Source organism: Phragmites australis, chromosome 2 (genome assembly GCF_958298935.1).
Source record: "Phragmites australis chromosome 2, lpPhrAust1.1, whole genome shotgun sequence".
NCBI lineage: Eukaryota > Viridiplantae > Streptophyta > Magnoliopsida > Poales > Poaceae > Phragmites > Phragmites australis.
The window spans coordinates 16,222,947-16,239,375 of NC_084922.1; the positions used below are offsets into that span (position 1 = coordinate 16,222,947).

The window sequence follows — 16,429 nt, forward strand, 5'->3', positions numbered from 1 at the left end:
TCAGCACCACTATAAAACAGAGATTGCTACTGGACGGGAAAACAGATCAAATTGGAATTGTTAAGTTCATGCATACCTGAAAAATGAATCCTGATTGATGGAGATCACTATTCTCCAGTGCACCTCACTCGATCACATGGTCACCCAACCTATACATCATGAACTGTTGATCTTCTCTTTTGATCTCGAACACAGGACAGTTGGTGAGAAATCAAATTGAAATGTACCTTGTTTATATGTGATGAGTGAATGATAAGGTTGTAGATTTGGTTTGCTGAGTTTCAAATCGCCTAGATTGTGTGGAGAGTCAGCACTTTTGCGAAGAGTCCGTAAAATTCTTCAGATAGTTCGTAGTTTTGAAGTGAACTGCGATGTGCGGAGAGTCCACACATTTTCTCGGAGAGTCCATATTTTTGGAGTATCCACTCTTTTCTTCAGAGAGCCCGCAGATGAGTGGAATTTGAATTTTGATTGGAATGTGCTATGAGTTGATTTGAGTTTTTAATTGAGTATTTTGATTATAGACTAACTGCAGATGGAGTTGGAGATATGCGTTTGCTTGTCTCATAGTATGCAGGTGACGAATGTAACTTGGCGGTCGACGATGGATGATCGGGGCTAAGCGGGTGCTTGGTGCCGGACGATCAAGGAGTCCGGACGGAGTCAAGGGTGATCCTAGCTGTACACGTGGATGTCAAACAAATCATAAAATGGAGGATGAAGACGGTGTGTTGACAAAGTCAAACGAAAAGGGATGTAGGTGTAAGTGACAAGTCGGTCCGAGGGATCGGGAGCAGGAGAGACTTGCCGACAGTCAGGATTGCAAGACGGAATACACATGTCAACATCAGAGAACTTGCTTAAGATGTAATCAAGTGGTGAGTCACGCTTTGAGAAGCGCACAGAGGGTTTCGCAGTTTGGCCTCAAAACCGTGGGAGGATTGGAGGAGCACGTGGCACCATCATGAAGTTTGCGTCGAGGAGAAGCTAAGTCATGAAGGCGTCATGACCGTCCGATGAATGGAAAAGAAAATACACTAAAATACCTTTTGTGATAGGTATGAATGCACTACAAGAGAGGGGTATTTTGAGAAAAAGCTAGAAAACTTATGGATCAAGCTTTCTAGGTCTATAAATAGAGGTGTAGGGCTATGGAAGAGTATGAACCAGCCATTTGAGCCTCTTATATCATCTATATGAGAGCATTGTGCTAGGATTTTAGAGGAGAGGAGGATGAGTGCTTAGCCTATGTAATATGTGATAGTTTTAAGAGGAGAATCTTTGTAATCTGTTTAAAATAGGACTGATTTTTTTGAGTAATGAAGTTTATTTTGTTACATATGCTTGAATTTCACTCCTTCTAGTTTCCCTCTCTTGATTCTCTTACCTTGTGTGTAAGTTTTTTCTTTTCGGTGTTGATTTTTGTTTTTTAGCTGAAATTTTAACACCTTGAGAGGTTATTTTTCTTGATGCTAAAGGTATAAAATTCATATACAAATGTATATGTGATAGTGTTTTGAATTCTCTTGCATTTAGACCATCATCTTGGAGATCTTCACCTGGTGTTCATCTTTTGATCATTGAGTGATCTTTTCTCAAGATTCAACTTTTGTGTGGGGATGAGTCATAGATTGGTTTGTTATAAAATTTAGTGTAAAATTTCAACCATAAGACCCACCTTTTGTTGAATCTTTAAGTTTAGTTTTTGATTTTTCTTGGAAACTCTAGACTCTCCAGTCCTGTCTTCAAACACTCTGAAACTCTGAACTCTCTTGTCCTATCTCCGAAGTCTCCGAACTTTCTGGGCAGGTGTAGTTTTTTTATGCGTGTTTGTGTTACATTCTGTATTGATTATTTTTTAGAGGTATGTTGGGTGATCAAATATAAAAAAATCATCAATTTCACAAAAAATCCGTTAAGATACCTATTTACCCATCTCTTATCGCCACTCTTAATCCTACAGTTGGAAAGTGTTTATACCGCACCCATGATGTCATCCTCCAAGGCCTCCACCTCCTCCGTCACCGTACCACTGCATTTGTTAACAACAGTGATATGTTTGAGGCCTGACAGATGATGCAGCCCAACAACTAGGCCACCATGCTCATACTTGAACTGGAACCGTGCCTGCAGTCCCAGTTTGAGCCTTCGGAGCTTTGGCATGGCTCCTGACTCAAACTCCAATGCCTCATCATGTTAGCAATGGAAATTTTAAACTTAAACAAACGCTGGAATCCTTGTCTGCCGACGGCATGCCTTGTGTGGATGACACCGCTGAAATCAGTGTATAAACCCACGGTAAGAGAGAGCAGCATGGGCAAACTTGCAAGAATCTTAATGCCTTCTTCGCCCACTTTCACCACGAACTCCAAAACTGAGGCGGGTCAGGTTCACCAGTGAGCCGATTTGGCTTGGTATGGAATAAAACATAATGCGAAGGACAAGTTTCCGGAGTGGTGTTGTCGAGCCACACGAAACCATCAACGAATTTATGAGATCAGAACCAACCCCCACCCCCAAAATGCAGTGATCGAAGGCCGCACGTTACAAGTTTGGAGAGAGACGAGATACATGCTTTCCTGTGACCTTCCAGAATCTCAAGTGCCTTCAGTTTGGTCAGCCCGCCAAGCCCGTGGATAGACTCTGCAGGTGCTCTGTGGATACCGATGCATGACAGCTCTTCCAAGGCTTGCAGATTTCCAATTCCATTGGGCAGTTGCACCTCGCCGTGAACAAAAAGACACACTAGCTTATGCAATTGAACAATACTTGCTGGTAATTCTTTAATCCTCCAATTATCTCTCACATCTAGTATCCCTAGATGATGCAAGTTGCCGATTTGTTCTGGGATCTTGCTAATAACCATATCTCCTATTCTCAACACCTTCAATCGACTGAAACTTCCGATATGTTCAGCATGGCAGCCCCAAGTCGAAGCCCCTTCTATATTCAGAACTTGCAAGATCTGGCTATTCAGAAGATGAGATACTTGCTTACCCAGCTCTTCTTGATCAGATTTGAGCAAGTAAAATGATCGAAGATGAGATATGTTATTCATCATTGCTTTTGCCACCTCTGCAGATTCTGAAAAGTCTGACTGCAGGCATAACCGATGAATCTTGTTTGAAAAGTTTCCATGAAAAACATCACCATTCAATATAGTAACAAAATTGTCTTCCACAGCTTGAGATATAATAAAGTCGAGTACTACATCATGAACTCTGCAAACTTTCACTGTTGTTCCATCCACCCCGATCTTTGCCGGTTGTATCATGCTTCTGTTGATTAGCTCGTGCATGTAGCTTTCTCCTAGCTGCTCCATACTTTCTCTGTTTCGTCCGGAATCAATCCTTCAGCCACCCATCTACGTATCAAATCTCTACTATCAATTGAATAATCTTTGGGAAATACACTCAGATATAACAAACATGTTTTTAGGTAGTGAGGAAGGTCCAAATAACTAAGGAACAATATCCTTTCATTTTAGAGGGCTTTTACGGTACACTAGAATAAATACACGTCATCCATTTCTTTCATCTGAGAGTTCAAATTTACAACATACCGTTCTTCCCACCAATACCATTAATATCATTTAAGAGTATCATTAATACTATAAGGTATAATTAGAAAATAAAAAGATATATTAGTAATTACTTGTATCTTTATACCCAAGTTATACACTTTAACTTTTTTTTCTTATTTTTTTATCCGTTCCGCTAGGGTTTGTTTTCTTCTCACCTCGGTTTGCTCTCGCCACACTTACGCGCCGGCGACCTCCTCTCACCGCCCGATCCGGGTGGTGCGCGCTGGCGGCCTCCTCTCTCATACACGCGCTGCTGACCACCTCTCCTCGCCCGATCCGGGTCGTGTGCGCCGCCGGCCTCCTCTCGCCGCCGATCTGAGTGGTGTGCGCCGCTAGCCTGCTCTCCCCGCTCGATGCGGATCATACGAGCAGCTGGCCTCCTCCCGGATTGGGGCCCATGCGGTGGCATACGCCCTTCTAATGGTGGTGGTGGTGCATTGGGCGGGCGGCGATATCAGCGCACGGGACGTCACCAGTGCCGCGGGGCTCGACGCAGGGGCCGGCGCGGTGGAGAGCCTAGGCGAGTCTGTGGCATTCGTCAGCTCCGCAAAGTGAATGTATCTGATGCAAGAAAAAACATAGCATAGTTTCATCTCCTTTTCATCTTTAGAGGTCATGTTCAGTGGAAGTATGTGCAATTGTTCCACCTCTACATGTCAGCAGTTAGTATAAAGTGAACTAGTGTCTTGCATCAGAATTTTGTTTACGATGATCACAGGGCACAAATTCGCTTCTAATTGAACTCATCCTGTTTGAGTGTCAAAAATATCTAGTTGAATTGTCTCCTAGAAATAGCAATAATTTTTCCCCTAATGTATTTTAGGAGTACCCAAGTTGCAGCGCTCCGAGCTGGAAGGTGCTTGTGAGGACTTCAGTAATATTGTTGCAAGCTATCCGAACTACTCTGTCTCTAAGGGAACCTTACCGAGTGGTGTTGCGATAGCTGTTGTATCAACTATGATTACGTCTAGCAAAGATCGGTCAAAGCAGTCCGAAGGGCGATTTAGGAAAAAGTTAATTCAATTTTATTTTATCGAGGGGTGAGAATCTTTTTGAGATATATTGACTAGTGGATGTGGTTGTCATCTAAGTCAATCAGAGTTCGATTCTCACATTCTACATATTAATAATTTTATTTTATTGGAGGGTGAGAATCTCTTTGAGATATATTGGCTAGTGGATGTGGTTGTCACCTAGTCAACCAGAGTTTGATTCTCACATTCTACATATTAATAATTTTATTTTATCAAGGGGTGAGAATCTTTTTGAGATATATTGGCTAGTGGATATGGTTATCACCGAGCCAACCAAAGTTCGATTCTCACATTCTACATATTAATAATTTTATTTTGTCGAGGGGTGAGAATCTCCTTAAAATACATTGGCTACTCGAGGTGGTTGTCACATAGCCAACCAGAGTTCAATTATCACATTCTACGTATTAATGCTATGCACTGTTAAATCAAATTGTATTGTTGGCGGTTGGCCTGAAACAAACTGCTTCTCTAACTTCTCTTCTTTTTCTCTGAACACATAGATAGACTCGCTCTCACAAATTAATCATAAGAACTTTATCAATCTGCTTGGGTATTGTGAGGAGGAAGAGCCTTTCATGAGGATGAAGGTGTTGGAATATGCGCCCAATGGAACACTGTACGAACATCTCCATGGTAAGAGCTGTTTGTGCTATTCCAATTTTGGATTGTTTAGCTTTGTGGTCAAATCAAAATGCTTTGCTTCGCTTTTTGCAGTTGAGGAATTTGATCTTATTGATTGGAATGGTAGGCTGAGGGTAGTTATGGGAGTAGCATACTGTATCCAGTACATGCATGAGCTCAACCCTCCTATAACACACCCTAACTTAAAGTCAAGTGCCATATTGCTATCTGAGGATGGAGCTGCAAAGGTATGAATGTGCTTATGAACGCTTTAGCTTTTGTTTGAATGAATTTCTGGATACTGGAGACTTCCACAAGACGATTCCGTAACTGATTATCTGCCGAGATTTAATAATCTATAGAATCTATAGGGCTTAATCATTGTGAAATCACTTCAGGACATTATACCTTTGATTTAGAGTATCGATTATTTTGCTAAAATATGAATGGGATGTGCACTTGTCTACTCCATAAATTGTATTAATCATTTCCCAGTTCACTTGGACAAAAAAAAAAGTGAGATAGATCAGCACATCATATAATGCTTTGCTCCTAAAACTGAGTCCTTTACACAGATAGCAGACATGAGCGTTTGGCAAGAAGTATACTCCAGAGGAAATATGCCCCAGAATGATGACTTTGTTGATCACCATGAGCCAGTAGCTGCTGATCCAGCTGGGAATATATGCAGTTTTGGTCTGCTCATGCTGGAAATCATCTCAGGAAAGCCTCCATATTCCGAACACAAGGGCTCCCTTGCAAACTTGGTAATGACGATTGACGACAAATACACTATGCATAGTTACTAGTTACTGAAATTGGAAAATACACAAAAATGTGTCTTAAAGTAACAAATGTTATTTTTTCTGTCAGGCTTTGGAGTGCATTAGGGATGACCAGAGCATGTCTTGTTTACTTGATCCTACCTTGAATGCTCACAAAGAAAAGGAGCTAGAAATCATTTGCGAGTTGATCCAGGATTGCATCCACAGCTATCCGAAAGAGAGACCAAGCATGAGAGAAGTCGCCACTAGATTGAGAGAAGTAATAGCGATTACACCGGAGGCGGCAACGCTGAGGTTATCTCCACTTTGGTGGGCAGAGCTTGAGATCCTTTCAGTTGAAGAAAGCTAGGGAAAATGTTCATATGATATCGTTCTTACAAGCAACACTGAGGCTCTGTTCATACTGTCATGCAACACTGTACATCTCTGTTGTGCATTAATTTCATCTTTTGTTGTAATTTCGGTGTCGGCGTGTGTTACATTCAATCGCCGGGTTATTTTTCTGGTTTCTTCTCCACTTTCCTCTGTATACTAAACATACATGGTGTGAGAATAGAATGATTCATGCCATTAGAAAGCGTGATTTATTAATCCAGATCATTATCAGTGCGTTAGCTATACATGAATGGTGTCCAATATGGAACATTAGCTATACACGAATGGTGCTCAATATGGCATAGAGATGAGTACACATTCTACAAAGACTACATATGGATCATTCAAGGCCTCGCTTTCGAAATATTAATCCAGATCATATATGTCTGTTTACCCGCATACAATAAGTATCCATTAGAAAGCGTACAGAACATAGTACTACCAATATCTTTTGCCTGGACATTATCAGTGCATTCAGCACTTGCGACAAAGGGGGAAAAAAAAAGGTAACTACATATGGAGTACAAAAGGGAGTACAGAGTATCCAGTGATCAAGCTTTTGGATTCTCTGAATTCATCCTCAAGCAGCAGTTTTGCTCCATGCAAAGTTGCATCAATTTTTTATCCTGCAGCGGTCGTGACCATCAGCACAAGGAGTCATTGACAAGGAAACCAAAATATTTGCTGGCACTCCTCCGTCCACTTGCAGACTCTAAATAGAAATTAGAAGCAGGTTTAATCCAAAACTTCCAGCATTCAGAAACTACTAATTTACACATGCAATCCGATACAATTACCGCCAGCAATTAACAATTGCCTTACAGACTTGATTACCCTCCTTCGCTGACTTTATTACCCTGCTTCGCTACTTCACCCAGCCATTATATAACTGTCAATCATGAAATAAAAAATAACCAGAGCAAGGATTTAAATAACATGGTGCATTGGGGAGATGGCCAAATGCATTTTTTAAACTAATTCTGAACAATTTTAGCATGTAGGCTACTGTGAAAAGGTAGCACATAAATCAATTAAGCTACTATGAAAAGGTAGTTCATATAAGAAAACTCTTGTTTAACCGAAAGTGAAAGATCCTTCAATGAACTGGATAAGTTGTTTGCATTACTACTGAAATGTAGCGAAACTTTACACAAAAATATCAAGTGCACTTCTAATTGCAAGTATATGTTAGCAGCAAAAGTTGGACTGTGTGCTTGCTCAAATAGAGCGATTAAGGTACATACTGACTTTGCATATAGGTGCTATTGCAAGATACAACCACAAACTGTAACAGGGCACACATAATGCAAAAAAATTAAATAATAAACACCATGTTACCTGTACACCTGGTAACTTAAGTTACCTTAGCATGGTACCAGAAGATTCAAAGTTATTTCGTGAGCATTTCAATGCATTATACATATCCTTTCTTGTGGCAACAGGGAAGATAAAGAAAAACAGGACTGATGAAAGAATGCTGAGTAGATATTCATACATAAAAAATCTATTGAATCAGATGTAAGGCAACATTACCAATTATCCACATACAAAGGTATTATGTTGCATATATGTATAAAGAGTATAGAGTGGTTCATCATAGCTCTACAAATATTAGTGATATCCCTTTATTGAGATTCCATTAATATTCATAAATACAAGGAGTAAATACATTCTTGATACAGTCATTTTCAAGCTTAGTAGTTCTAGCTTCTCCTGATCGACTATGAAATGATATTGGCATGATAAAGGTCTGGTTCAGGTAGGCTTGCCAACTTATTCTCCATAAAAGAAATACTCAGGAAATGCAATATTAGAAGACATGTTCATGCGAAGAAAAACAACATGTTCCCTAAAATGCTACTACCTCCGTTCGTGTGCCTCTGAGGAGTAAACGATGGAGGTGGGCGTTGACTCCTATGTGGCCTGCTGCAGATCCAGAGTACTCGGCAGTCGGCAAGGAGGGGGCGGAGGCCGGAGGGCCAAGGCTGCTCTTCTGTGGCCACCGGGACGATGGGACAACAGGAGGAGATGGCCGGTCCCAAATCGATAGGGTGGCGGTGGCGGTGGAAAGCAGATCTGGGGTAGCTGCGCGGTGGCAGCGCTGGACCACGGGCGGAGGACGAATTTGAGAGCTGTGGACGCGGACGCGGCGCCGGCCATTGGATCTACTCGATTGTTCTGGTTGCAGGGCGGGAGGTCGCGGGAGGCCAAGGGTACAATTAACAAGATAATTACTAAATTACCCTAGCAAATGGACGGTTAGATGAAATCTATGACATCTCCCACCAACCGGTATCATAGTGCACCATAAGGGCCCTCATTTTATCAACCGAGAATCCTTCTCGGTTGCAGAAGGTACTCTTTTTTATCTACCCTATGGTAAAACCACTATTGAGTCCAGTCCTTTGGTCACTTGTTTTTGTAGGCTACAACAGGCGTCGCCAGACTGGCACAATAAGTAAAGTTCACACAACCGTAGTGAGCCTTGTTTTGCATGCTGGACATAAAGACTGGCTTTGGCTGGTGGTGAAGTTTGTGAGCTGCAACGAAAGCCCTGGCCAAGGCCTTCGCTCCTTCTGACCGCGCCGCCCAAGAGAAAAGGCTAAGCTGAACGATGGTGTTCGGCATTAGCTGGCGGAGGTAGACTTCGAACATTTCCAAAACTTTTGGCACCATCTCATCGCAGGGAAGGCGAAGCCCTACTCGAAAATAGTCCATGAAAACGATGGCTTCGTCTTCTCTAGGCGCCAGAGTCTCCTGATCCTTTGGGAGCCTGACCTCAAAATGTCGCTAATCAGGCCTTCTTTGATTAGTCCAACCAGGACTTCTTCATCAACCTTTGATCACCTAATCCAGTAAGTCTTCAAGCGGCCGGATTTGCTTCTCAGAGCCATTAGATCTCGCAGGGCTTCGGAATGAGGTGTGGGAGTCTTTGTATGAGAGCAGGTGCTTCAAAGAGGTCACGCGGTAAAAAGTGAGTTGTCAGGTAGAGTATATATTAGTGGTAAAAAAAGGTTAACGGCAGTTGAAATGGTGCGCATTGGAAATCAAACCGTTGCCGTATAAGATGGTTAGGTATGAGCCGACAACAACTGTCATTTATGAATCCTAAACATCGCGCGAGGACAAAATCGTCAACCCAGTAAAATATAAACAGTCGAATGACCAGAGGGGGCTATCTACTAAAAGGTAAAATGACTCACTAGAAGTCTTCGACGGGCTGAAGGGAACGACGTTCAGTCGTACCATTTGATTCACAGGTTCAGCCCATCGAAGATGAACCTTACCTGTGGGGGCTGCTATTGGGGAATGCTCTCACATGCCTCATTCGGATGGTGAGTCAAAGACCTCTGATGAACATTATTTATTGAAAAAGAATATAATTGTGTTATTTCAGGAAATGCTAGATGACAAATGGACCTTTCAGGCAAGTAACTTAGGCCTTCGGAGGTCAACGGAAGGTCAAATCATGACGCCCAGTATCATCACAGTCGAAGCCTCTGGTGGGCCTTCGAAGGTCAACTGAAGGCCAACTCGTGATGCCATGAGGAAGCCAACCAAAAGTAAGCCAAGGGCCCTGTTTGCGATAGATTTTTGGGAGCTCGGGCGAAGGCGCGAGGTTCACCGGATTTATGTGATGGTGAAGGGTACAGTTGTAAATATGCTAATATACTTAGGATTGAACCAAAATACCCTCGAATATGTCGGGAATGTGACAGTTAGAGGGGTAATGTTGTAAATTATAACTGGAAGTGGTTGAGTATGGGCTATAAATAGACTGACACTGTAACTGAAAGGATAGATTACATTACAATATTGCATAGTTTTTTGTAATCATGTGTCACATCAAAAAGCCTTTGATTCCCACTAAGAAGTTGAAGGCCCATCCCTGTGTTCGATTACCCTAGTTACCACAGTTGGCACCGTCCATGAGGATCAACATTTCAAAGCCATGCCACCCAAAAAGAAGCCGAAGCCACCCGGTACATGAGCAACATTGCCAGAGAAACTGATTCTAGTGGGGGCTTCGACCGAAACACTCCCTTCGGTGGTGTCAAAGCCGGTCAACACTTCAACAGGTGGAGTTAACAGTGATCAGCAAGGACACGATTGTCTGAATGTGGTGGTCCCAAGCGATGGCGAAGCTCGTCCCAAGCAATGGTAAATGCAGCAACACGAAGGGTACAAGCTAACCTTCGCTCCCACTTTGAAGCTTCGGCAGAAGAAAGGGGAAAAGCACATCTTGTTGAGAGTATGAAGACGAAGAAGAAGAAACCAAAGAAGAAAGGGTGGCCAGGCTAGAAGCCGAAGAATTAGAGAGGCAAATTGCACAGATAAGTGTACGCTGGATACCTTGGCAGCGAGTTGGAAGGCCGCTAAGTATCGCCGTCGATCTGACGAAGCCAGAAGAACTTTGGGAAAAAATACAAGAAGAAATCAATAGGTTGCAGTGGGGGGTGAGCAGACCCACGTGATCACTCCTTTGTCAACATTTATAGTACAGCCAGTGAGAGACCGGTCAGGTGTTGGCGATATAGAATCACCACTCTCTGTCGGTTTACAAAACCAGCCATGGCCTTCGGGCTTCAAGATGCCAAGGGTAGTGATGTTTGACAGGGAGTTAGATCCAAAGGAATTCATTATGAGTTTCGAGGCAGCAGTTGAATCCGCTGGGGGAGATTACACAATGCTGGCGAAGGCTTTTGTGTTGGTGGTCAAGGGAATAGCAAGGTCGTGGTACTCCGCTTTGCCTTCAAGATCCGTTTACTCATGGGAGTAGTTGTGTAATGCCCTTTATAGTAATTTCAAGGGCAATCGGGCAGAGAAGGTCACTGCTGATGACCTCTTTGTAGTCAAGCAACAGCCGGCGGAGATGCTGCATAACTATATACGTCGCTTTGTGCACGTTCATTGCCAGTTGAAGGGTTTGAGAAAAGATACTTCCATCAACGTTGCTATCCAGGTCATCAGGGGAGGACTTTTTGCAGGAAAGCTTACACGCAAAAGGCCAGAGAGTGTCCAAGAGCTCTTCAACAAGATGGAGGAGTATGCGAGGTCTGAAATGGACCATCGTTAGAGGAAAATTGAGCTGGCAGCATTGAAGACATCATGGCCAAATTCATCAAGCAGGGACGTAAATGTTGGCCAGTCGAGGGACAGACCGAAGCATACCAAAAAACTAAAGCATTCGAGTACACATCAAAGCAAAATGAAATCAACAAGATAGACTCCAAACTGGTTGAAGTCATGCAAGAGTTCATTGAAACACATGGTGGGGGTACTCGAGGTGGCCAAATTGGTAGAGGCCGCGGAGGTCGACGCGGTCAAGGAGGATGGGCTTCGCAGAACCTAGCCACATTTATTGTAAGTTGCATGGTGAAGGTACTGGTCATATGACTAAGCAATGCCCACAAGTCATAGCCATGAAAGAAAGCCTAGGGAAGCAACCCTTAGATCTTGCAAGAGTCGTGCATCATGCCGCACATTTCAGGCTGGGCGACATGTGGGAATCCTATCAGACTCGTGGCCCAAACCCCTTGGCATTCGCTAATCAGTGGTGACCAATGGCTGCGTCACAGCCATACGTTCCTGCACCTTCGGCTCCGCTGGACCAGACTTTTGGTCAGTTGACAGCTTTTCAAGCAGAACTCCCACCCCCTCTGCCAAGACCAGCAATCAAAGCCCCTCCAAAAACTAGCAGATCGGTGAACATGGTAAACTGTCAATTCAATATTGTGCTAACAATCACTAGAGGATTTAGTCAGGAAACCGAATCGAAGAGACAAGTAAAAGAATATGTGCAAAGAGTTAACCATGTTGGTATAGGCCCTACTTATGTCCGTTCGAAGTGGTCTCATGTACCCATTAACTTTTCATAGGAGGACATGAGGGTCCTAGATTCCCTGCATATTGACGCCTTTGTCATCACTACAAACATTTCAGGAAATGAAGTGCATATAATCCTTATAGATGGCGGAAGTTTGACAGACATCATCTTCGCCGACGCTTTTGATAGGATGGGCCTGCAACGAAATGACCTTCGGCAGGCTAGCCATTGCTAGGCTTCGAGGGAAAAGAAATTAACGCTATGGGAAAACTAGAGATCATGGTTTCATTTGGCGAAGGGTCAAACTTTTGAATAGAGGATATTATCTTTGATGTGGTTGATATCATCTATCCTTACAATGCAATTTTCTAACGAGGAGTCCTAAATAGATTTGGAGCAATGCCACACCATGGGTATTTGTGCATGAAAACGCCCGATCTAGGAGGTGTCATAACGGTGTTTGGAGATCAACAAGTAGCCCGTATGATTGAAGTGAGAAATACTCTAGGCAGGTGAAACATTCATGTAGTAGCAGAACCTCTGATGAAACCTGAGAAATACGAAGAATAGCCACAGACACAGTGGATGATGAAGGCTAGACCCAAAGGCCAGACCAAGAAGGTGCTACTATGTCAAGACAGGCCAGACAGAGCAGTTGGCATTGGAGCTTATGCCATAGAGGAAGCTGAGCGAAGGATGATACGGTTCCTTTGCAACAACGAAGATGTCTTCTCTTGGTCGTCGAAAGATTTGCAAGGAGTTAATAGAGAAATCATCCAACATACTCTAAATGTTGACCCGAATGCGGAGCCAAAGAAGCAAAAGCTTCGAAAGACTTTAAAAGAGAGAGAAGATGCAGCGAAGGCTGAGGTGCAGAAGCTGCTTGATGCCAGAGTGGTACGCAAAGTGTTGCATTCTGAGTGGCTGGCCAACCCAATGCTAGTCAAGAAAAGTAATGGCAAATGGAGGTTGTGTGTAGATTTCACAAACCTTAACAAAGCCTGTCTGAAGGATGACTTTCCTTTGCCACGCATTGATCAATTGGTAGACTCCGCTGCTGGCTGTGAGATGTTGAGCTTTGTGGATGCATATTCTGGGCACCATCAGGTTTGGATGGCAAAGGAGGACAAGGAAAAAATAAGTTTCAAAACCTCCTTCAGTATATATTGTTTTGTAAGGATGGCCTTCGAAATGCTGGTGGCACCTTCGCTAGATTGGTCCAAATAGTGCTGAAGTCACAGCTAGGTGAAATGTCTCAGCATACATTGACGACACAGTGCTCAAAAGCATCAGAGAGGACAAACACCTCGATGACCTTCGAGAAACTTTCAAAAATCTGCGAAGTGTAGGGCTAAAGCTAAACCTAGAAAAATGTGCATTTGGTGTATGATTTGGAAGGTTGCTGGGCTTCTTGGTCTAAAAAAGGGGCATCAAAGTAGATCCTCAGAAAATACAAGCAATACTTAACATGAGACCCCTCCCCAGAGCAGGAAACAAGCACAATGCCTAGCAAAAAGATTGGCAGCTCTAAGCTGGTTCATTGTCAGATCCGTCGAGCAAAGCCTGCCTTTCTTCAAAACCCTTAAAGGCTCTGACCCTTTCAAATGGGGCATGGAGCAACAAAATACCTTCGACAAGTTAAAGAAATATCTAAAGAAGCTCATAGCCCTGTCTAGCCCAGATCCCAAGGCTGAGTTGGTGTTGTACAGGGGCATCTCCTTCGATAGTAAGTGTTGTACTTGTGCAAGAGATGGACATAAATGACAAATTGCAGCAATTTCCAGTATACTATGTTTCGAAAGCTTTGGCAGGGTCAAAGAGGTTTTACTCTAAAGTGGAGAGGATGGCTTACGTGCTGGTGATGGTATCACGAAAGCTTCGCCATTATTTCACACCTCACAAGATAATAGTGCCCACCTCCTTACCCCTTCGCGACATGTTTGAAAATTGTGAAGCCACAGTAAGGATTGGAAAATGGGCCACAGAGATTGCACCATTCATGTTAGCCTTCATCGTGAGGACGACAATAAAATCTCAGGCTTTAGTGGAGTTTTTGCAGACTGGATGCCACAAGCCAAAGCTCCAAAGGAAATCCCGTTAGACCCAATATGGATAGTGTATTATGACTGAGCCTGGGGGGCTTCTAATGTTGGCATAGTGGCAGTGGTATCTTAAACATCGCGCAATCCAAAAATACGGTTAGGTACAGACCGACGACAACTGATGTTTATGAATCCTAAATGTCATGTGAGGGAAAAGTTGCCAACCTAGTAAAATAAAAATAGTCAAATGACTAGAGGTGGCTATCTGCTAAAAGCTAAAATGACTCATCAGAAGTCTTCGATGGGCCGAAGGGGATGAAGTTCGGTCGTACCATTTGATTCATAGGTTCGACCCATCGAAGCTGAACCTTACCCATGGGGGGCTACTGTTGGGGAAGGTCTCACACGCCCCTTCGGATGGTGAGTCGAAGACCTCTGGTAAATATTATTTACTGACAAAGTCAGGAAATGTTGGATGACAAACGGACCATTCGGGCAAGCGACTTAGGCCTTTGAAGGTCAACTGAAGGCCAACTCGCGACGCTGTAACATCCTGATTTTCAGATTTCTCAAATTTCTAAAATTTTCCAAGAGTATTGAATAGCTTCACTAGTAGTATAGGTTTAAAACCTATTTTCTTAATCAATCAATCAATATAGGTTATTATTTTGTGTGCATTGCATGCTGAGTTTTGCTAGGAGCCAGGTAAATGCATTAGAGTTCTTTTTCTTTTTCTTTCTCTTTGGTGTTTTGAGTGAAAAAGATTTTGAAAAGGTTTTTACAAAACTCAGTAGTGAATAAGTTAAGGATCTTAATGGTTGGAATTCAAAATCCTTGAATTCATCATCTATTCAATCTTTGATCATACCTGATCCTTGTCTAGTTCAATTCAAATCTTATTCAAATCCTTATTTAAATCCAATCTTTCCTCTTTCTCAAATTCTACCCAAATCTAAAATTCAAATTCCTTACCTACTCTTATTCTTGATCAACCTCATTTTTGGTTTCTCTCAAATTCACTCCAAACTCAATTCAAATTCAAATCCTATTCAAATTTCTCTGCAAAAGTTTCTTTTCTAAACCCTAGATATACCTAAAGTGTCTTTGGGCTCAATCTTGCTCAAGTCCAAAGCCTTAGCTAAGTCTTCTAGATGGCCCAACAAAGGATTCACGAAATCTGTAAATTTTCGCGGAGTCCTGGACAACCTCATCTTCTCATGACGTTTTGGAGTCCAAAACGGTCTCAAATGCAAATCTTGACAATACCAAAGTTGTAGGTCTCGTCGAGAGCTTCGATTTTAATCTATGGAAGTTACCTTTTGGATAATGGAGCTGGGAGTTATGGCCCCCGAAATCAGTGCTGCGCAGAGAAGTCCGAGTTCAAACAGTTTATCTTGTGGCGCATTTTTGGAAATCAAGATGACGTTTTCAGAAGTTCCAATGACTACCAAAGTTGTAGATATTTTCGAGTGCTACAATTTAGAATCAAGAAAAGTCTGATTTGGAGTCCGGACGATGGAGATATCATCCTCGCAATACAGAGCTGCGAAAAAGGAAATCGTAACTGACTCGGACTCGAATCCGATTCGTGTTCGGTTTGGACTCCACCTCATCCAGCCGTCCCTAGCCCTATATATATGAGTTGCACGCCCTCTCCTACCTCTATTTCACGTCCTCAAGCCCTAGAAGTCGTTGCTGCCCTGTCCGTGCGTCGCCGGAGCGCCGCCGTTCGCCGGAGTCGCCGCCGCCGCCGCCCGTGATGCGCTACGTCGTCTTCTCCGTGAATCCTTCTTCCTCGACCATCAAAGCAAGGTAAGGACCTCTTCTTCTCCTTCCTTACTACTGTTTTAGCATCATACTAAGTCCCTAGCAAAGCCCTAGCCCCGATCAAAGCCCGATCTATGCCGCTATGGTCGTCACCGTCGCGGACAGCCGCGAGACAGCCGCGCTGTAGCTGATTGGCATCAATGTTCCCAACCGACCAGAGGTCAAATCACCAAGTCCTTTCACCGGTACATGTCCCATGATGTTTCCCACGCCCTCACCAACCGGTTTGATCATTAGATTAGCCAAACTATCGAAATCAAGGTCGACATACCTGCTGTCCGGTTTCTGGACGTGTTCAGCATGCGCACCGGTTTTGCATTCGCGTCCCCCGT

At 43.2% G+C, this 16,429-nt stretch overlaps 1 protein-coding gene across 1 annotated transcript; it reads left to right on the top strand.

Annotated features, from left to right (window-relative positions):
* The first annotated feature begins 5,084 nt into the window (after positions 1 to 5,084).
* LOC133901066 (protein MALE DISCOVERER 1-like) lies at positions 5,085 to 6,630 on the top strand. The gene is made up of 4 exons (XM_062342365.1): positions 5,085 to 5,253; positions 5,335 to 5,489; positions 5,817 to 6,008; positions 6,115 to 6,630. Exons 1-4 carry the CDS (start codon positions 5,196 to 5,198, stop codon positions 6,373 to 6,375), a joined length of 666 nt encoding a protein of 221 aa, XP_062198349.1. The 5' UTR covers positions 5,085 to 5,195; the 3' UTR covers positions 6,376 to 6,630.
* The last annotated feature ends 9,799 nt before the right edge of the window (positions 6,631 to 16,429 follow it).